General features: G+C 60.9%; 1 protein-coding gene and 1 pseudogene across 1 annotated transcript; both read left to right on the top strand.

Annotated features, from left to right (window-relative positions):
• The first annotated feature begins 102 nt into the window (after positions 1 to 102).
• Positions 103 to 3905, top strand: LOC123393956 (annotated as a pseudogene).
• Positions 3906 to 9538: 5633 nt separating this feature from the next.
• Positions 9539 to 21258, top strand: LOC123393954 (testis-specific Y-encoded protein 3-like). The gene is given in 7 exon segments (XM_045087311.1): positions 9539 to 10314; positions 11700 to 11777; positions 11938 to 12049; positions 20142 to 20219; positions 20222 to 20286; positions 20381 to 20464; positions 21078 to 21258. Coding segments are annotated over 7 exon segments (1113 nt in total). The 5' UTR covers positions 9539 to 9663; the 3' UTR covers positions 21123 to 21258.
• Positions 21259 to 21827: the final 569 nt, after the last annotated feature.

Below are 21827 nucleotides of genomic sequence, written 5' to 3'. Positions count from 1 at the left end.
GCATGCGTGCCCCAGGCCGGGCGCGGGGCGCGGACCAGAACCTGCGGTTCCCGCGTCCATCGCCTGCCCTCCGCAGCTGCCTGGGTTGAGGGGCACGGCCACATGGAGAGGGAGTCGAGGTCCGGGGAAGGCGGAGCTGCCCCAGAATCCGGGACCACCTTGGTCCCAGACGGGGGCGGTGAGGAGGCGGCTGCCCTCAGGGAGACCGGCTCCTGTGGGCACGCAGGGGCGCTTCTGGCCCTGGAGGCTGCCAGTTTGGTGGCCGCGGCTGTGCGGGTAGCTGAGGCCCCGCGTGGCCCAGAGGACGCCGGCGCTGGGCAGGTGTTGGTGCTTGTGGTGCAGGATATCGTGGGGGAGGTGGAGGTGGTGGCGGTGGAAGACGAGGAGGTGCTGGCGGTGCAAGACGAGGAGGTGCGAGGAGGAGACGAGGAGGTGGGCGGTGGAAGACGAGGAGGTGCTGGCGGTGGAAGACGAGGAGGTGGTGGCGGTGGAAGAGGAGGTGGTGGCGGGGTGGGAAGACGAGGAGGTGGCAGAAGCAGAGCAGGTCGAGGAGCCGAAGGAGCTGTCGCAGGCAGAGCCGGTGCCGCGGCCCGACACAACCGGGGCCGCCCTTGCCGCGCTGCAGGTGGTTCAGGAAGCGCTCCGCTCTGTGGATGTCCAAGCCACCAGGGCCTACCTGCGGCTCAAGCGCAGGATGAATCAGAAGCGGAGTGGTCACCTGGCTCGAAGGAGGGCCATCATCCAGGGCATCCCTGGCTTCTGGGCACGCGCCGTATCCTTCCTTCATCGCGCCGGCTGCGTTTTGGCCCCTGGGGAGGACAGTGGGAGCAGGGCAGCAGGGAGCAGTGCCTGAGCCTGAGCCAGGGGCTAGAGAAGTGCGAAGCTGGGCCGGGCTCCCCCAACCATGGCCCCCACCCTTCCAGCAATGGGCACCTGCCAGCAGTAGGCCGCTGGGCACGCAGGGAGCGCAAAGCCCCGATCCCTGGGCCTACCCTTCTACTGCACTGCCTAGGGGGCCGGGGTCCAGCAGTGGGTGGTCCGGGAGGAGGTGGGTGCGGGGAGTACGCATTGGCGTCGGGAAAGGCAGAGCCTGAGACTGTGGAGTCCTCTGTGAGTGGAAGCTCCGGGCCAGTGCTTTGGGGCTGCAGCACCCCCACACGCCTCTGCGGTCCCGGAACCCGTGTCAACACTCTGGACTCCTAGTGAAGCCCAGCCCACTTGGCTCAGAGCACAGGTTGGAAGGAAAGGATTTGGGGGTAAATGGGGCAGATGGAGAGGCTGCCCGCCTCATTCCGTGTCCTTCAAACCGTGTATCGTTGCCGAGTTATAGTCAGTCAGCAGGCTGCCTGATTTCAGCGGGCCCCGGGACCCTGGACACGGTGCCCCGGGTGCTACCAACTCTGTCTCCACAGGCCCTCCTGAAGCCGGCCGAGGCCCCTGGCCCAGGTGCTCCCAGACACGTTTCCTCCCTCCCTGCCTCTCCCTCTCCATGTCCCCCACCCCGCGCGCTTGCGCTCTCTCTCTCTCTCTCTCTCTCTCTCTCTCTCTCTCTCAACACTCCCAGCCCTACGTCTACGTCTGTCGACCGGGTTTGGGTGTCTCTGTCTCTCTCTCTCTCCTTCCTCCCGCCCTACCCCTTTCCTCCCTGTGTGGCTGACTCTGCCAGGCCCTTGCTCAGGACGCTGGGTGTGCAGCCATGCTGCCAGCGAGCGGAGCAGCCTCCTTGTGGGCACAGAAGGTCCCTCAAGGGCCCAGGGCCTCAGATGAGCACACACGCAAACGGGGCCTTGAGGGGGACCGAGCCCATCCAGACATCCAGAGTGGTGACAGACTGCCTCCTGGCCCCGCTGAGCACGGGCACAGGCCAGAGAGGACATAGGCAGGGAGAGCGGGCGGGCTCTTGGCCTTGCCCTCTTGGGCCCCGGGAGCCTCAGCCCTGTGGATCCTCCAAGCCCTGCGATGCCCCAGGGCAGAGCATGGGTGACAAAAGGGCAAGCGCTGGGGAGGTTGGGAGGGGGGCCAGTGCCTGCTGTTTCTGCACAGGCCGCCTTCCGTCCCTGTCTCTCAGTGGGGAAGGGCCGGGGCGTTCCTGGTTCTCTTCCCGGCGCCCTTGACGTGGAGGCTCCTTGACCCAAGGCAGATCCTGAATCACCCCCAGTTATCAGCTGTGATAGGTGACCAGGACACAGACATGCTCAGCTACATGACCAATTTAGAGGTTAGCCCTGGAGCCTGAGGCCAGCGGTGGTGCCTTGGGAGTGGGGGTTGAGCTGGAGTGGGTGCGTTTGAGTTGCTGAGAGTTGCGGTCAGTCAGTCACGCAGAACACCTAGGGTCAACGACCCCTCCCCCTCCCCCTTCTCTTGCTTTCCTGCGGCAGGTGGAGGAACTGGGTCGTCCCAAGTACCGCTGCAGGTTGATGTTTTACTTTGGGAGCAACCCCTACTTCCAGAACGACGTGATCGTTAAGGAGTATCACCTTAGCATCGGCGGTAGGTGTGGGCTTGAGGTGCAGAGGAGCTGGCGGAGGGCTTCCCGGCATGAGGGCCCGGGGGTGGAAAGGGAGGAGTGTGGGGTCCTCGGGGCAGTGCAGGGATTTGGCACAGGAAGGGGGACAGGTCGTCGGTTGAGAGTGAGAGCTGGCGTGGGTCCTAGGCCTCGGAGAGCCTCCCTTAAGTTTCCTCGTCCCGCAGGATATCGGGAGACTCGTTGCACTCCAGTCCGGTGGTTCTGGGATTATGAACGTGGTGCTGCTGCCAGCCGCAGGCGAGACCCCAGCGGCCTGAACTTCTTCAAACTGGTTGTGTGACCCCAGCTGCCCAGGGTCCAACAGGATCGCCGGGGTGAGGCCCCTGCGCCCTTCGTCAGCAGCGCAGATGCTGGAGTCCCGACTGCTGGGGAATGGGGTCGGGGGGGCCCGTGCTCAGCTCACCTTTTGTCCCCTACCAGATCATCATCGAGGACCTGTGGCCCAATCCCTTGCAGTACTACCCGAGGCAGGAAGGCGGCCTCTGGGAATGAGCTGAGAGGACGACCTGTCGGTGAGGAGCCAGGAGGGCTGGGTCCAGAGCCCTGTGGGCAGGGGTGCCAGGGGACAGTCAATTTAGTGGCGGGGAAACTGAGGCTCAGAGGAGCTTGGACCCATGGAGCAGGTGGCAGGGTGGGAAGTGAGCCTGCGGGAACTCAGAGCGCACACACAGGGCCGAGGATGGGTCTAGTCCGGCAGGTTCATGCCTGCCATGCTGTCCTTCGGAAAACCCCTGGCCAATCCGGACAAGCAAGGCTCCCCCAGCCCATTTTCCTGAAGTGTCTCCCATGGCTGTCGGCCTCTCTCTCGGTCCTCCTGCCGCTCGTTCGGTTGGCGATGGCCTGCCTGTCTTTGGGAGTCGGGCTCCTTGTCCCAGCCCACTCTTGGACCACGACTCCCTGACGGCCATCCACATGCCTGAGCCCCGCGTGTCCTCCCACATCGTTCACATGTCCTTGGGAATGGTCCCAGGCCATCCCAAGCAGGGTCACGGTGCCCTGGCTGTGGAGGAACTGGGTTCCCATGATTACAAGGCACGCTCACAACATCACGTTCAGTATCCCTGGCATCATACATTTTCACAAATAGCTAAGACTTTTGTGTGTATTTTCATGTTTCTCTGTGTGTGTGTGTGTCTGTGTGTGTGTGTCAAGGCATGGCAGCTGTGTGGAAGTGGACATCACAGAGCATCCGCGTTGCACCACCAAGAAGAATCTGATGAGGCCTCCACCGTTGAGAGACCTGCATGGGCTCTTCTCCGTGGTGCTCAGCCTGCATGGGACAGCAAAAGGGACAAGGATCAGCAGGGGCAGCGCTAGAGAGGATCCTGCCCCTAGCTGCAGGGTCAGGGAGAAGGGCCATAAACAAGTTACAAAGCACCTTGTGTCCATGTGTGGTTTTATATTGGGGGCACAGGAAATGGCAAGGAGGCAATAAGCCTGGTGGGACCCTCCAACCCCCATCCTGTTGGATTCCATGGGTGGGGTGATGGAGAGCAAGGGGCCAGGGCACAGCCGTTCTTGGCCTGTGGACAGAACCCCACCCTTCCAAGCAGGATCTGGCAGAGGAAGGGAAGAGGCGGGTCTCTCTCTTGGGAAGTCTTGTTCTGTAGAGCGGGGCGCACAGGAGGGGTAAGGTGCTCCCGAGTGGGGCCCTGGGGTCCCCTGGGCTCCTCGTACCACCGTATTCACATGGCTTGGAGAGCTTTTTATGTTGCCCTTCAACCTGGAACTGTGCCCTGCATTGCTGAGTTGCAATGCCATGCAGCTTCTTGGTCAGCTCCAGCGCAAAACCAAGGGTCGTGGGAGGAACAAAGATGAGGCTGTCGCTCACGGTCCCTCCCTGTGGCAACAGATCCTCCTGCAGTGCAGGGGACAGTTCCACGGATGTGTGAGGCAACGCAGGTGTGCTCCATGGGATGGCAGACATCCTGAGTGTTTATGTGTGAGGGAGCCGCTGAGGGCAGGTCCGCGCCTTCACACGGACGTGTGTGTGTGTGTGTGTGTGTGTGTGTGTGTGTGTGTGTGTGTGTGAAGGTGCAATGGGGAATGGCCCTATGCCCTCGACCATGTGTATGCATTGTGTGCCTCCCCTCAGTAAACAACCTGTAGTGCTTGTGTGTGTGTCTGTGTCTCTCTGGGGCCTGCTTTGTACAAGGGCTGGACAGCTATGGTGTGTGTTGTGGGTGTATGTTTCCATGCGCAGTTCTGTGTCCAGTGTTTGGGCTGAGGGTGCTTGAGTCCGTGACAGAGATAGGATGTGTGCTGGCAATGAGTGTGGGTTTGCATGGGCTTTTGTGCGTGTGCGTGCACGAGTGGGTGTGCTTGAGCGGTTGAGTGTGCATTTCTATGTCAGGGAGGTCGTGTGTTTTCCTCGCATATGTCTGCATCCTCAGGGAGTGTGCGTTGGAGTATGTGTTTTAGACAGGTGAGAATGTCTGTGTGTCCAATTCTGTGGATGTTTATGGATTGCAGGGCACCAGGGGCAGACTTCTTTTTTGAGCAGGGTCAACAGTGTTCGCCTATGCCGGAGACCTTGGATGTGTTGTCGTGTGTGCGTGTGCTTGCAAGCATAGCTGTGTGTGGGGGAGGGCAGGGATGCATGCCTGCGTGTGCTCCGTGTGTGTGTTTTGTGTATGAGCGTAGAGCTCGTTGTGATTGTATAAGTGTGTCAGTGTGTGTGTGTGTGTGTGTGTGTGTGTATGAATGATTGAGAGAGTGGCTACGTGTGTGTTCTTTATGACACAGATGATGGGTTTTGTTTACATGCTTCTGTACCCTTAGGGCTATGAGCGTGTGTGCATGCGCCGATGTGTCACGTTTTTATGCCTGTGGGCTCGAGGCCATAGTGGTGGTGGGGTATGCATGTTAGTGTTTTTGGGCACACACGTGTACGATTTTTATGGTGAGGCCAAATGCGTATGCCTGTGCCAGAGTCCTTGTGGCAACTGGGTGTGTCCCGAGTCCCGAGTGTTTTTGCAAGCGCTTATGTGTCTCCATGCAAGGGATGGTGTGCAGGCCTCAGATCCATATGCACGAGTGTGTATGTAGTGTGTACAGTGGGTTCACAAACTGCTCGCCTGCTGCGTGTGTGCGTGTGTGTGTGTGTGTGTGTGTGTGTGCAGGCTTGCGTACATGTGCGTTCTTTGAGGATGCAGAACAAGGGTTTTGCTTACATTCTTCCCTTTCCTCAAGGGTAAGTTTGTGTGAGTGTGCATGCTCCGATGTGCTGGGGTCAGTTGTGTATGCCTGTCTGCTAGAGGCTTTGGATGTGGTCTCTTGTGTGTGTGTGAATGCGAGTGTCCCAGGTCACACCTGGGAACGTCCTTTTGAGTTGGGACCAAATGTCTATGCCTGTGCCAGAGACGTTCTGTGAGAGCTCTATGGTGTGTGTGTGTGTGTGTGTGTGTGTGTGTGTGTGTGTGCTTACGAGCACCTCTGTGCCAGCATGCATGTCTGATGTACATGCCTGAGTTGCAGAGATACATGTGTGTATTTAGTGTGTTCGGTGTTTTTGCGTGAGCACGTGTTTATGTGTGTGTTTGTGTGTTTGAAAGGAGCCCGATGGGGTGTGTTTGTATTTTCACTCTGTGTGTGTGTGTGTGTGTGTGTGTGTGCGCGCGTATGTGTGCAGCCGTGTGTGTGTCCTTGTGTACATGTGCCATCTCCTTTCTTTGGTTTCAGGGGCCAGGTGTGGGAATGCAGAGCCCCCTTCTGAGTGCCTGAGTGCCAGTGTGTCCATGTGTGTGTGTGTCTGAATATCTGTCCCACCCAGGGAGGTTCACGCTGCTGAGATGCATATGAGGAAGCATCGCCCTTGACCAGAAGCCGTGAAAACTTCCCACGGAGCCTGGTGCCGGGGTGAAAGACAAGGTCGACTGAGGCCCCCGAGGAAAACCACTGAAATGTAGAAGACCGATGTCACCCGTGTTCCTGTATGTTCCTGTGTGGAGGCTCACGAATGAGCTCCTTCTCAGAAAGGAGCAGGTGGTGTGCCTGAGCTCCTGGTGTAAGGTTGGTGCTTACGATGCTGCCTTGGAATCCCCATTCCGAGGAAGGGATGGGCCCTCATGCTTGCCCAGAGGTCTAGGACACAGAAGCTCTGGGACGGCATCCCAGCGGGGGGAGGTCCTGCCCGTGCGGATGGTGGTGCTGGGCAGCGGGAGTTGATGAACAAAAGGCCAGCTATCAGGTCTCATGTCTTCCCTGGGGTAAAGACAGAGTTCAAGGCTAGGGAAGGATGAGCCAGCGCCAAACATGGCCAGTGTCTGGGTTTGGGGGGATGGCGATGCCAGTCCTCCAGAGGGCTCCCTGGGGATGTCCTCAAGCACATCCACTGAACACAGCAGGGCTGGGCCTGTAGTTCATTTTCCCTTGGACCCCAGTGCCCGTGCTCGCTACCGGTCTGGCAAGGGGCCTGCCTCTTGCTGACACGGTCATCCTCTCTGGCACAGAAACAATGCTGTGGAGGCCAGGCCTGTGCCGTCACGTCTCTGATGTCGCATCCCTGCCTGGGCCCATATCAGCGCAGCTGGGCCTGCATAATGGCCTTTGGCCCTGGTGAGTCTCTGCTTTGCCACAGATGCGGGGCCGTTGGCCCGACTTGGGTTTGTATGAATTTCTCTCGCGGAGACAATCTGCCTGGGCCCTGGGCCCCGTCTTCTTCAACGTGGAGTGAGATGAGGCCGGGGCTGTCTCAGTAGTCTTCGAGGAGTCCTTGGCTACCAGCGCCGTAAGCCATGTGTTGACGCATCCTTGGGAACAGAGGAACAGCCCCGCTCTTACTGCCGGCCAGCGAGGGGGGGGGATCTCCGGGGCCACGCCTAGGTCCTCAGGTCACTCATCACTCTCACTCGTCCCACTTTCAAATGCTCTGTGGTTACGGGACGAAAAGGTCAGTCTCTCGCACGGGGCGTAGGCAGGGGCAGCTTTTTAAAGGCTGCCCGTTGTGCCGTCGTCTACATCATCCTAGATGGCTGTGAAGACTCCTTACTGACCGGGGCCGCCTGGCGCCCACGATTGCTAGACCCGGTTCCTGTGTAAGCCCCTGTCTGTTTCCACCCTCTCCGCCGCCGCCGTGTGACTTCGTGACTTCCTCTTTGGCTGTCTGACCGGTGTTTTCAGGGAACACGATTGCTGACCTCTTTGACACCACTGGATGGAGCTCTGCTCAGCGGACCCTTGGCTTCCGCAATCGGGTGTGTGTTGGGGGGGGTCCCTTCTGCATAGGCGGTATGTGTTTCGGGCCAGTACGCCTTGCACCCTCTGTACGACCAAAGCCTCCCTCTGTGCCTCCGGCCTTCCTCGCTCCGTCGCTGTGTCTCCCTCCCCACACCTGCACACTCGTGTCCGTCCTCAACTCTGTCCGTCCTTCCCATCGCCCCCCTCACTCCCCAGCTCTTCTTCTCCCCCTGGGCTATGGTGCCTCTCCTCCCAGGCTCCCTGTCTCCCCCCCTCTGTCTGTCTGTCACCACGGCAGCCTCCCCCATCTGCAAGGCTGTGCTGTTTCGAGGGCACTTCTGCCTCAGGACCCTCAGGACCCTCCTCTAGGTCAGTTTGGATTGCACCAGTCACGCCAACGCCGGGACCTTTTCAGGGACAGTCTCAGATAATTTGCCTGCTCGCCACAGGCGGCCATGCCTTTTTCTCACTGCAGGCGTCCCTCTCTGCACTGACAGCTAACGTGGGCAACGGAGACACTTGGGCCCACCAAGCAGCCTGCCCTTCATCTCCAGGAAGCTCCTCCTGCTTCTTTCGGCTCCAAAACCCCCAGGACACACCCACCCATCCTTGGTATGTGAGGCCCTCCCATGAGGCAAGCGCAAGGCTGGCAGCCTTGCCATGCCCCGCGGGGACTTCCTCACACCTCTGGTGGCCGGCGTCCTATGTGGCCCATGATCCCCCCCTGGAGTGCACCTGCATGAGGGGTGGTTCGGACCCGAAGGACCTGCTGAGAAAGGACACCTGTGCTGTCAATGCGCACCTGGTTGGTGCGCCATCCCCCTCCCCGGGCTGGTACTCCACTCAGCGAGGGACCCAGACAAAGGGAGCACTCGGAGCAAAGTTGCAAGGAAGACCCCGAGAGCCCTTGCATGAAGGTCTGGCGGCGACGGAAGAGAACGCAAAGAGGAAAGGAGACACAGACGGGAGAGGGAAAGAGGTCGGGCAGAGGAAAGTCCAGCGGGAGCGGGGTTTTAGCAGCGGCGGGGCTCCCAGAAAGATGCAGTTGGTCCTCGGACTTAAAGTCTGGCTCGTCAGCATGCCTCCCAGTGCCACTGGGGGAGCTGGCTGAGGCCGGCTTAGAAGCTCTGTGTGCACCCTGGTGGCCAGGGACTGTGGCTCATGGCTACGTAATTTCAGGGCAAGGACATTGTGAGCAGATTCCTTCTCTGAAGGACAGCTGGGTGGAGCGGGGTGGTGCTGGGGTGTGGAGGGGGGTGGCCCCTGCACGCAGCAGCTTGGTGGTAGGCTCCTGGCTCCGTCCACCACTGGGTTGTTCCAGGGCAAAAGCCCGACAACACTGACGCGGCTCCGTTGGAGCACCAGCCGATGCCCCCAGGGCTTTCCTCGGGTTCCACTAAGAAGGAGCGTGGGAGGCTTTCGGGCTGCGGGGAGACACAGGATTCAGCCGTTGGATTTCAACTGCTAGCGAGAGGAGAGGGGTCCCAGAGGAACGATGTGAAAGGGAAGAGCGGGACTGTGACACGAGGGCACCGGCGGGAAGGCCTGCGAGGTGTCTGTGCAGAAACGTTAGGGGTTGGGAGGCGCGGAGGGCACCGCGGGGGGAGCGTCCCGGGCGGCCTTCCTGGCTAGCTCTGGCGCCTACAAGGGCCCAGGAGGGTGGTGGCCACGCCCACGGGCCTATCCCGGGCGAGACCCCGGAGCACCCCCATCCTCTTGGGGCTCGGAGTCTCTGTCGCTCCCAGGACGCATGCGTGGCTCCTCCCGGCCCGCCCCGCCGCGCGCCGCTTGGCGGCGGCACCCTCCGCCCCGGGTCCCTGTGCGCATGCGTGCCCCAGGCCCGCGCACTCAGACAGGCGGCTGCTGCCCGCCGCCGACGCCGGGCGCGGACCAGAACCTGCGGTTCCCGCGTCCATCGCCTGCCCTCCGCAGCTGCCTGGGTTGAGGGGCACGGCCACATGGAGAGGGAGTCGAGGTCCGGGGAAGGCGGAGCTGCCCCAGAATCCGGGACCACCTTGGTCCCAGACGGGGGCGGTGAGGAGGCGGCTGCCCTCAGGGAGACCGGCTCCTGTGGGCACGCAGGGGCGCTTCTGGCCCTGGAGGCTGCCGGTTTGGTGGCCGCGGCTGTGCGGGTAGCTGAGGCCCCGCGTGGCCCAGAGGACGCCGGCGCTGGGCAGGTGTTGGTGCTTGTGGTGCAGGATATCGTGGGGGAGGTGGAGGTGGTGGCGGTGGAAGACGAGGAGGTGCTGGCGGTGCAAGACGAGGAGGTGCTGGCGGTGGAAGACGAGGAGGTGCTGGCGGTGCAAGACGAGGAGGTGCTGGCGGTGGAAGACGAGGTGGTGGTGGCGGTGGAAGACGAGGAGGTGGCAGAAGCAGAGCAGGTCGAGGAGCCGAAGGAGCTGTCGCAGGCAGAGCCGGTGCCGCGGCCCGACACAACCGGGGCCGCCCTTGCCGCGCTGCAGGTGGTTCAGGAAGCGCTCCGCTCTGTGGATGTCCAAGCCACCAGGGCCTACCTGCGGCTCAAGCGCAGGATGAATCAGAAGCGGAGTGGTCACCTGGCTCGAAGGAGGGCCATCATCCAGGGCATCCCTGGCTTCTGGGCACGCGCCGTATCCTTCCTTCATCGCGCCGGCTGCGTTTTGGCCCCTGGGGAGGACAGTGGGAGCAGGGCAGCAGGGAGCAGTGCCTGAGCCTGAGCCAGGGGCTAGAGAAGTGCGAAGCTGGGCCGGGCTCCCCCAACCATGGCCCCCACCCTTCCAGCAATGGGCACCTGCCAGCAGTAGGCCGCTGGGCACGCAGGGAGCGCAAAGCCCCGATCCCTGGGCCTACCCTTCTACTGCACTGCCTAGGGGGCCGGGGTCAGCAGTGGGTGGTCCGGGAGGAGGTGGGTGCGGGGAGTACGCATTGGCGTCGGGAAAGGCAGAGCCTGAGACTGTGTGGAGTCCTCTGTGAGTGGAAGCTCCGGGCCAGTGCTTTGGGGCTGCAGCACCCCCACACGCCTCTGCGGTCCCGGAACCCGTGTCAACACTCTGGACTTCTAGTGAAGCCCAGCCCACTTGGCTCAGAGCACATGTTGGAAGGAAAGGATTTGGGGGTAAATGGGGCAGATGGAGAGGCTGCCCGCCTCATTCCGAGTCCTTCAAACCGTGTATCGTTGCCGAGTTCCCGGGAGAGCTCTGGTTCTGTGCTGCGCTTGCACTCATTGAGAGTCAGTCAGCAGGCTGCCTGATTTCAGCGGGCCCCGGGACCCTGGACACGGTGCCCCGGGTGCTACTAACTCTGTCTCCACAGGCCCTCCTGAAGCCGGCCGAGGCCCCTGGCCCAGGTGCTCCCAGACACATTTCCTCCCTCCCTGCCTCTCCCTCTCCCTGTTCCCCACCCGCACTCGCTCTCTCTCTCTCTCTCTCTCTCAACCCTCCCAGCCCTCCGTCTACGTCTGTCATCAGGGTTTGGGTGTCTCTGTCTCTCTGTCTCCTTCCTCCCACCGTACCCCTTTCCTCCCTGTGTGCCTGACTCTGCCAGGCTCTTGCTCGGGACCCTGGGTGTGCAGCCATGCTGCAAGCGAGCGGAGCAGCCTCTTTGTGGGCACAAGAGGTCCCTCAAGGGCCCTGGGCCTCCGGTGAGCACACAAGCAAACGGGGCCGTGAGGGGGACCGAGACCATCCAAACATCCAGAGTGGTGACTGACTGCCTCCTGGCCCAGCCGAGCACGGGCACAGGACAGAGAGGACGTAGGCAGGGAGAGCGGGCGGGCTCTTGGCCTTGCCCTCTTGGGCCCCGGGAGCCTCAGCCCTGTTGATCCTCCAAGCCCTGCGATGCCCCAGGGCAGAGCATGGGTGAGGAAAGGGCAAGCGCTGGGGAGGATGGGACGGGGCAGTGCCTGCTGTTTCTGCACAGGCCGCCTTCCGTCCCTGGCTCTCAGTCGGGAAGGGCCGGGGCGTTCCTGGTTCTCTTCCCGGCGCCCTTGACGTCGAGGCTCCTTGACCCAAGGCAGATCCTGAATCACCCCCAGTTATCAGCTGTGATAGGTGACCAGGACACAGACATGCTCAGCTACATGACCAATTTAGAGGTTAGCCCTGGAGCCTGAGGCCAGCGGTGGTGCCTTGGGAGTGGGGGTTGAGCTGGAGTGGGTGCGGTTGAGTTGCTGAGAGTTGCGGTCAGTCAGTCACGCAGAACACCTAGGGTCAACGACCCCTCCCCCTCCCCCTTCTCTTGCTTTCCTGCGGCAGGTGGAGGAACTGGGTCGTCCCAAGTACCGCTGCAGGTTGATGTTTTACTTTGGGAGCAACCCCTACTTCCAGAACAACGTGATCGTTAAGGAGTATCACCTTAGCATCGGCGGTAGGTGGTGGGTGTGGATTGAGGTGCAGAGGAGCTGGCGGAGGGCTTCCCGGCATGAGGGCCCTGGGGTGGAAAGGGAGGAGTGTGGGGTCCTCGGGGCAGTGCAGGGATTTGGCACAGCAAGGGGGACAGGTCGTCGTTTGAGAGGGAGAGCTGGCGTGGGTCCTAGGCCTCGGAGAGCCTCCCTTAAGTTTCCTCGTCCTTCAGGATTTAGGGAGACCCGTTGCACTGCATCAGTGCTTCTGGGATTATGAACGGGATTCAGACCCCAGCGGCCTAACTTCTTCTTCTGACCAGGGTCCCACAGGATCGCCGTGGTGAGGCCCCTGCAGCCTTCCTCAGCATCGCAGATGCTGCTTTCCAGGCTGCGGGGGAACGGGTTCAGGGGCCCCGTGCTCAGCTCACCTTTTGTCCCCTACCAGATCATCATCGAGAACCTGTGGCCCCATCCTTTGCCGTACTACCCGAGGCAGGAATGCGGCCTATGGGAATGAGCTGAGAGGACAACCTGTCGGTGAGGAGCCAGGAGGGCTGGGTCCAGAGCCCTGTGGGCAGGGCTGCCAGGAAGGGGGACAGGTCGTCGGTTGAGAGCGAGAGCTGGCGTGGGTCCTAGGCCTCGGAGAGCCTCCCTTAAGTTTCCTCGTCCCGCAGGATAGCGGGAGACTCGTTGCACTCCGGTCCAGTGGTTCTGGGATTATGAACGTGGTGCTGCCAGCCGCAGGCGAGACCCCAGCGGCCTGAACTTCTTCAACTGGTTGTGTGACCCCAGCTGCCCAAGGTCCAACAGGATCGCCGGGGTGAGGCCACTGCGCCTTCGTCAGCAGCGCAGATGCTGGAATCCCGACTGCTGGGGAATGGGGTCGGGGGCCCCGTGCTCAGCTCACCTTTTGTCCCCTACCAGATCATCATCGAGGACCTGTGGCCCAATCCCTTGCAGTACCTCCCGAGGCAGGAAGGCGGCCTCTGGGAATGAGCTGAGAGGATGACCTGTTTGTGAGGAGCCAGGAGGGCTGCGTCCAGAGCCCTGTGGGCAGGGGTGTCAAGGGACAGTCAATTTAGTGGCGGGAAAACTGAGGCTCAGAGGAGCTTGGACTCATGGAGCAGGTGGCAGGGTGGGAAGTGAGCCTGCTGGAACTCAGAGCGCACACACAGTGCCGAGGATGGGTCTAGTCCGGCAGGTTCATGCCTGCCATGCTGTCCTTCGGAAAACCCTGGCCAATCCGGACAAGCAAGGCTCACCCAGCCCATTTTCCTGAAGTGTCTCCCATGGCTGTCGGCCTCTCTCTCGGTCCTCCTGCCGCTCGTTCGGTTGGCGATGGCCTGCCTGTCTTTGGGAGTCGGGCTCCTTGTCCCAGCCCACTCTTGGACCACGACTCCCTGACCGCCGTCCACATGCCTGAGCACTGCGTGTCCTCCCACATCGTTCACATGTCCTTGGGAATGGTCCCAGGCTATCCCAAGCAGGGTCACGGTGCCCTTGCTGTGGAGGAACTGGGATCCCACGAGTACAAGGCATGCTCACAACATCACGTTCACTATCCCTGGCATCACACCTTTTCACAAATAGCTAAGACTTTTGTGTGTATTTTCATGTTTCTCTGTGTGTGTGTGTGTGTGTGTGTGTTTGTGTGTGTGTGTCAAGGCATGGCAGCTGTGTGGAAGTGGACATCACAGAGCATCCACGTTGCACCACCAAGAAGAATCTGATGAGGCCTCCACTGTTGAGAGTCCTGCATGGGCTCTTCTCCGTGGTGCTCAGCCTGCACGGGACAGCAAAAGGGACAAGGATCAGCAGGGGCAGCGCTAGAGAGGATCCTGCCCCTAGCTGCAGGGTCAGGGAGAAGGGCCATAAACAAGTTACAAAGCACCTTGTGTCCATGTGTGGTTTTATATTGGGGGCACAGGAAATGGCAAGGAGGCAATAAGCCTGGTGGGACCCTCCAACCCCCATCCTGTTGGATTCCATGGGTGGGTGTGATGGAGAGCAAGGGGCCAGGGCACAGCCGTTCTTGGCCTGCGGACAGAACCCCACCCTTCCAAGCAGCTTCTGACAGAGGAAGGGAAGAGGCGGGGCTCTCTTGGGAAGTCTTGTTCTGTAGAGCGGGGCACACAGGAGGGGTAAGGTGCTCCCGAGTGGGGCCCTGGGGTCCCCTGGGCTCCTCGTACCCCATATTCACATGGCCTGGGGAACATTTTCTGTTGCCCTTCAACCTGGAACTGTGTCCTGCATTGCTGAGATTCGATGCCATGCATGCTCTTGGTCTGGTCCAGTGCGAAACCAAGGCTCATGGGAGGACCAAACAGGAGGCGGTACCTCATGGTCCCTGTGGACTCCAGACCCTCCTGTGGGTAACCTCACCCAACACAGGGGACAGTTCCGTGAATATTGGGGAAATGCTGCATTGCTCCATGGGTTTGGTGCAACATGAGTGTGCTGTGCGTAATGGAGCCACTGTGAGTAGGTCCACGTGCATGGGTGTTTGTTGTGTGTGCGCGAATACGTACCCGGTTTGGCCACCCGGTTTGAGCGTTCCTCCTAGCTGGGACCCTGTGTGTATGCCTGTGCACCTGTGTGTTATGTGAACTTGCTTGTCCTCCCTTGCTCCCCTGTGTGTAGGTCGTCATGTGTGCATCGTTGCTGTGTGTGTGTTTCGTGTGCTCCTGTGTGTGTGTGACAAGTGTGGATGGATGCCTGCATCCCGGAGACAGTGTGTGTTTACGTTTTGTGTCTGTTTGTTTGCACACCCATGGGTGAAAGTGTTGAGAGGCCTTGTGTGGGCCCTTGTGTGTTTCCACGTGCCCATGCGCATGCGCCGGCTTCACGGTTCAGGCCTGAACATCGATAAGTCTGCCTGCTCTTGGTCAGCGCTGGGGATCTCAAGTCTGATGCAGCCCCTCAGGGAGAATTCTAGGGTGGTGGTTAGCACCGGGCCAAAGGAAGACTGCTCAGGCCGTCGTCACGCCTTCTGGTCTCCTTGTCGCCTAAGCTGGAGAGTAGCCTCATGGCTCCCCCAGGCCAGTCTCTAGGATCCATCGTGTCGACAAGATGGAGGTGAAGTACCAGGCATGCTGACGGTTGCAGCGGGGCTGCCAGTGGGGTTCCAGACCCGGAGGACCCCAGAATGTGCTGTGCTCACCCCACCCACTTTGCCTCGAACCCTTGATGGCTCACTCCTGCCGAGCTCCAAACGGGAGAGGAAAGGCCGGATCGTGATGCTAAAACCCCTCCCAAGTGTCTCCCATAAACAGGTGCTCTGCTTCCTTGACTGGGGGATGCCCCGCCTGCCCTGAAAAGAGGTGTTTAGGATTGGACCCATGCTTCAGGTAGCATGCCTCAGGTAGCAACGGCTTAAGCTGTTGGTCACATCATAAGGACATCGGGTTTCCTCCCAAGGCCTTAGGGTGCAAAGCAGGGGATGTGGCTCGTGAACATCTCTCTGGAGTTCAGAGCAGCTTCATGGCAAGTAGGTACGTGGCACAAGAGGGCTCAGCCCCTCCTGAAGAAGACCGCCAGCTTCAGGGGCTTAATGGCCAGAGCTGCTGGGAGACGGATGCTTGCTACAGGACTGCAGGACCCAGGGCAACGGTCTTTCATAAATGTGGCCTCGCAGGCAAGGGATGGGGTGCGCAGAATGCGTGTGTGCTTTCCAGTGTACATGTGTCTAGGCACAGGGGACCAGAAACAAGGAAGGTGCCCTTGAGACCGAGCCTCCCGTGATGTCTCCGTGCCAGGATGCTTACCTCTTGTCCTTTGGCCCCTCTCATGTTCCTTCCCTAGCAGGGCAATGCCAGATGCCTGTCATTGCATGAATGTCTCCCTGGATTGGGAGTGGACGTGGAGATCATCCACATGATGGCTGAACAGATGGAAACCACAGTCCAAGGCAGTGGGGCTGCATATGAAATCCAGTCCACGGCAAACCCTTCGATTTCCGGCCGGGAACGGAATAGGCCGGTTGTTGCACACGCCTCCACGTGCACCTGTGTGTACATGGAAGGCAACTCCTCTGTACCCCTTCCCACACGGTGTCACATCCAGCTGCATACACGTGTACCTGTGGGCACACAAAGAAACCACAGCTGTACTGAACACCGCTGGCACCTCAGAGTGCAGCCGGCATGAACTCTGCACAGCTCGAACCCCCGCTCTAACATTAGTCCGGCCGCCCTAGGAGTGGAGCCATGGCGCAGAGCCATGCATCCACCGCGGATTTAGGAGACGGAGCCGAAGAAGACCTGTGCGAGGGTACAGAAGAAGCCGTGGCTGGCCGGAAGAATCGGGATGGACCTGCTGGGTACACATAGAGGTTGAAGAACCGCCAGAGCAACCACAACCGGCACTTCCGTGTACAGGGCGCAACATATGTGGCCCTTTGATGACTGAGATGACTGAGATGTGGTTGTAAGAAACCCGTCTGTTGCTGTAATGCTGGGGGAGACCGGCTTGCAATGGCTCCACACCAGTTGCCCCAAGCCTACCTTGTTGGCCTGAAGCCACAATTTGGGTATCCTCTCTCCACGTGTGGGGGTCAGCACTGGGGATGTAATGGCCCAGCCTGAAGTTCAGCTCACGGCCTGACCTGTTCAGCTGCAGGGGAAGGCTAGAGAAGATGTGTTCTCCTCTGCAGGCCAGACAGGTTGGGAACGCATTCCCCATGGCATTTGAAGTTTCACCCGAAGGCAACGGAAGACACGCTGTCTCTGCAAGTGATGGTACGGGCCTACGTGCTGTGTCACCTGGGAGCCAGCCTCAGCTTCTTGTCTCCGGCCTTCCATAGGGTGCACCCTGTAGTCTCTTGGCCCACAGACATAATGCCCAAATGCCCATCCACAGGGTTCGCCCAGACGTCGTCTCAGGGGAGGGACATCCGGGTTCCCTTTGCCGTATGCCCTTGGCTGCACAAAAGGCACGCCTCCCACCGAGCTCCATGCCAAACACACTGCGTGTCACTGGGTAAGTGTGTGTGCTGTGTCAGTGTGAGTGTGTGTGTGTGTGTGTGTGTCTGTGTGTGTTTGCACGCGCACGCGTCGGGCGCAACCAGCTGGGTCCCTTTCCCTGGTCACGTGAACAGTAGCTAGTCACAGAGGGGAAGGGGGCTTTTATTTCATGGGAAAGGAGGTTCTGGGACAGGCTTCTGCATCTTGCTTCCTGAAGGCTCGATCTTCCAGAGACCCTGTGGCCAGAGAGTGGGCAGAGAAACAGCGCCGGGAACACAAACACCGAGACGGACCGGGGAAGAGGGAGAGCAGAGCATGGGGAAAGGACAGGCGGATCGATGGATTGAGCCCTCTCGGTCCCCCTTGTCCTGAGCAGACGAGGACATGGCCTGGGGGAAACAGTGGCCGAAGCACTGGCAGACAGTGCCCCAAACTGGCAGACAGCTTCCCCCCGCTGTCTCCTGGAATGGCACTGCTCTGCAATGCCTGGGCTGACAGTCCCCCGCACGCTAGACCAGGGTCCCCGGTGGTGCCTTCGCTGTCCTCAGTCTTCGAGGATTGCGTGGGGGAAGGGCCAGGGACAGTTTCTCCTCCTTGACAGGCTACAAACACCGGGCGGAGAGCGTGCTAAAGGAGGCGACGGGATGGAGGGGAAGGAGTTGTGGGCACTGGGGCCTGGGGCTCCTTAGGTAGAGCCCGAGGCCATCCCGGAGGAGGCGCACTGGCTGCCTCCCTGGCCGCCTCCAGCAGGGGGTGAGGGGCAGGGCCTGTGGCGGCCACGCCCACCGCCTTGAGGCTCCTGGGGCCTGGGGTCCCGCCATTGTCCTGGGCGCGGATCAGGCCTCCTGGGCGCCAAGACCCGAAGCGTGCCGCCTCCACCTCTGCCCCGTGGGCTCCTGGCCGGAAGCCCTTGTGCGCATGCGTCCCAGACTCCGCTGGCTTCCGGGAGGAGACGGCGGACGTCCACCCCTCCACCGTTCGCAGGGCCGCAGAGCTCCACTGTCCGGCCGCCTGCGGGAGCCGCGCGCTCACCCGCCCCTGCTCCGTTCCCCTGCAGCTGCCCCAGCCGGGCGCCACGTGGGACACGGGACTGCCCCCGAATCCTGACCAACTCAGTCGAGGGAGAGGTCCATCAGGACGCGGCTGTCCGTGGACATATAGCCCCACCCCTGCAAGAGAGGCGAAGGTGCTGCTGGGCCTAGGCGGTGGGATGGCGGCAGAGCCTGGGCAGCAAGAGGAAGGCCGTTGGGAGAGAGAGGGCGCCATCCTGGCGGTGGGAGCTTGTGCTCGTCGGGGATGACCTAATGTTGGTGTGGCAACTTGTGGTGGTCGGCGTGGCGGAGGACCCCGGGGAGACTGAGGAGGAGGAGGACGATGACGACGAGGCTAGGGAGGTTGAGAGTGAGGCTGAGGAAGACGGGGAGGCTGAGGAGGGAGAGGAGACCGAGGAGGAGGACGACGAGTTGGAGGAGTCCGAGGAGTCCGAGGAGGAGGCTGAGGAGAACCGGCAGGAGGATGGGGAGGAAGAGGAGGCTGAGGAGACTGGTGCGTGGGAAGTAGCGGAGGAAGAAGGGGAGCTGGGGACTGAGGAGGGGGCGCCTGAGGAGGAGATGGAGGACGTGAAGCCCACAGAGGAGGCGGCTGAGGAGAAGGGGACAGAGGAGGGAGAGGAGCCAGAGGAGCCAGAGAAGGAGGAAGAGGAGGCAGAGGAGAAGAAGCTAGAGAAGCTGAGGAGGTGACGGAAGAGGAAGAGGAGCTTGGGATGGAGAAAGACGTGGCAGAAGAGCAGGAGTGGCAGGAGGCTGAGGAGGAAGCCGAAGAGGCTGAGCAGGCCGAGGGTGGCAGGGACAAGGAGAGGGAGGTTGAGGATGTTGAGGAGGAGGAGGTGGTGGAGAAGAAAGAGATGGAGCCTGAGGGGGAAGAGAAGACTGAGGAAGAGGAGCAGGTGGAGGAGGTGGAGGAGCCTGAAAAGGCTGAGGAAGAGGAGGGCCAGGAGGAGGATGAGGAGGCTGTTGAGGATGAGGTTGCAGAGGTACCTGTGCAGGAGGAGGAGAAGGAAGACAGGAGGGAAGAGGCCTGGGAGGGGAGCCAGAAGGAGGGAGACGCGCAGGAGCTGCAGGAGAAGCGGGAAGGGGAAGAACAGCCAGAGGCACGGCCAGGTCCGCCCCCGTCCCCGCTCCAGGCTCTCGCGGCCCTGCAGTCAGAGCTGGAGCCCCTGCACAAAGACGCCAGCGGGGCCTGCTCTGGGCTCAAGCTCAGGTTGTGGCAGAGGCGGCGGCGTCACCTGGAACACCGAAGCGCCCTCATCCGGGGCATCCCTGGCTTCTGGGCCAAGGCTGTATCCTTGCTACCTTCATGGAGGGACCCCGATGTGGCCGGGCTAGTGCAGGAGACTCCTGTGGCAGGGGCCCCGGCTCACGCCTCCGTATTCGGGACGGTTTCGAATTCCTGCTTCCGGGCGGGGGTGCCCGGTGGGGCCGCAGGTTGTCCTCGATGTGCCGGGCAGGGGGCCGTGGGTCCAGCTTTCTCTGTTAGCGCCCAGCAGGGAACCACCTGACTTAACGAATGCAGCGGGCCGTGCGGGGGCGCAGGGGGCCTTGACACAATCTGTGAGGAGGGAGTGGGTCCCAGTGGTAGGGACCCAAGGCTGCACTTGCTGTGCAGACTTGCTCCGTTGTTGTAGCTCTTTCTTCTCCAGCCCTGGGAGAGTCCTTGACCCGAAGCAGTTTGGGAACCACCCGCAGCTGTCAGCCATGCTCAGTGAGCAAGATGAAGGCATACTTGGCTCCATGACGGATTTGCAGGTCTGGCCCGGGAGATGGAGGCCGGCCTGGGGGATGGGAGAAGAGGGGATAACAGAAGCGATTTCTCCCCAAGGCCAGGAGGGCAAGGGTCTGCTGGACAGAGATTTCAACCCTCCTCCCCACTTTGCCGCCCGGCAGGTGGAGGAACTCGGGTCTCCCTGTGATCGCCGCAGGGTCCTGCTCTTCTTTCGCAAGAACTCCTACTTCCGCAATGAAGTCGTTGAGAAGGAGTATGTCCTCAGGGCTGCTGGTAAGGGGGCCTCTGCGTGGAGGGGTGGCAGCAGGTGGAGGCGGCAGGGTTGCACCTGATGCATTAGGCAGCGCCTTTGCACGTACCCATCTTCCTGCAGGGTACGAGCCGTCTCATTCCACTCCCATCCAGTGGCACCCCTGTTATGAACGGGAGGCCCGTAGCCGCAGACACCACAAAGGAGCCTAAACTTCTTCAACTGGCTCTCTGACCACAGCTTTGCCGGGTCTAGCAGGATAGCTGAGGTGGGTCCCGGGGACAGACCGCGCACGTGAACCTGGCTGTGTTCCCCAGCCGACTGGGATGGGCCTCTGAGCCCCGCCCCGTTTCCCCTGCCAGATCGTCATGGACGACCTGTGGCCCAATCCCCTGCAGTACTACATGAGGAAGAAGGCCCCAGCGGAGGAACTGAGAGGAGTGCAGGTGAGAAGACCGGGGCGTGGGTGCAGAAAATGCTCCGTAGGCCTCCGTGGGACCTGGGCGTCCCACATGAAGAAACGGCGGCTCAGTGGAACGCTCAAGAGGCGGTGACCCCGTGTGCAAAGGGCATCAGCATGAGTCAGGGAGTGCGGTGTCAAACTGGTTCTGCCTGGGAAGCGTGAGGCACGCGGGTCAGGCCACACCAACAAGCAGAGCTGGAGAAGCAGGCGCCTCAGCTTTGAGCACCGCCTCAGTGCCTCTTGCCATCCTTGGCACAGAGTTTGGGTTCCCTGGTGTGAAGGCTCATGCGTCACCCCGTTACCTTTCTGTGTTCATCGGTAGAGTTTTCCCAGCCATCTCCCAGGGCAATCTCCTGTGCCCACCGCAAACATCCAGAGAACACTGGCCAGCATGCACAGAGATATTTGCTACGTGGTTGGAGGACATGTCAGGCGATCGCCATCAAGGCCGGGGGAGAGGGGCAGGGCAGAATGACCTCCGATCCCCGAAGGGTCTTGAACCCTCTAGCAAACCTGTGTATGGCCCATAGAGGATACTCACCGGCCTCCTCATGTGTGCCTGTGTGCCTGTGTGTCTGTGTATCCGTCTCTCCCAGGAACTTCAGCATGTTGAGGTGAATACGCAAGAGCCTTGCGCTTGACCGGAAAGAGTCCAGGACCTTTCAGAGGGAGCCGAATGATCAGCTTGGGCCCTCGAGCAGGGACCCACCTCGAGCCTGGTGTCGGGAAGAAACCCAGGGCCGACTGAGGCCTCCTGTGAATTTATTAAAATGTCGAAGAGCGATGTCAGCCGTGCTTACGTGTGTTACTGTGGGTACGCTCGCACACGGTCTTCTTCATGGGGTGCCGGAGCTCATGGGATTCCCGTCGATGCTTACCACGCTGCCTGGGCATCTTTATTCCATGGAAGGGAATATGCATGCTTGCCCAGAGGTCTAGGTCACACAAGCTCTGGGACTGCATCCCGGCGTGGCGGAGGCCCTTCCCCCGGGGATGGTGGAGGTGGGCGGGGAGAGGAGATGAGCGAAAGGCCAGCTGACTGAAAGGGCTCATGTCTTCCCTGGGGAAATGACAGAGGACAAGGAAAGGGAAGGACGAGCCAGGGCCAGACATGTCCAGTGTCAAGTTTTGGTAGATGGCGAGGACCCTCTTCCAGAGATGCCCCCTGGTGGATGAGCTCAGACACAGCAAGGGTGGGACGGTAGTTTCATTAGTCTCTTGAACCCCAGAGCCAGTGCTCTCCTTTCTTCTAAACAGGCGTGCCCAGGCCCTTGCTGACACAGTCATCCTCAGCCCCAGATACAGCGGGAGCGAGTGGGGGCCAGGCCCTGTGGAGGGACTGTTGG

The sequence above is a fragment of the Mustela putorius genome, unplaced genomic scaffold, assembly GCF_011764305.1.
Source record: "Mustela putorius furo isolate JIRA1106 unplaced genomic scaffold, ASM1176430v1.1 tig00001094_pilon_pilon_pilon, whole genome shotgun sequence".
Classification (NCBI taxonomy): domain Eukaryota; kingdom Metazoa; phylum Chordata; class Mammalia; order Carnivora; family Mustelidae; genus Mustela; species Mustela putorius.
Note: the sequence above shows the minus strand (reverse complement) of the source record. Positions and strands in the feature narration are given on the sequence as shown.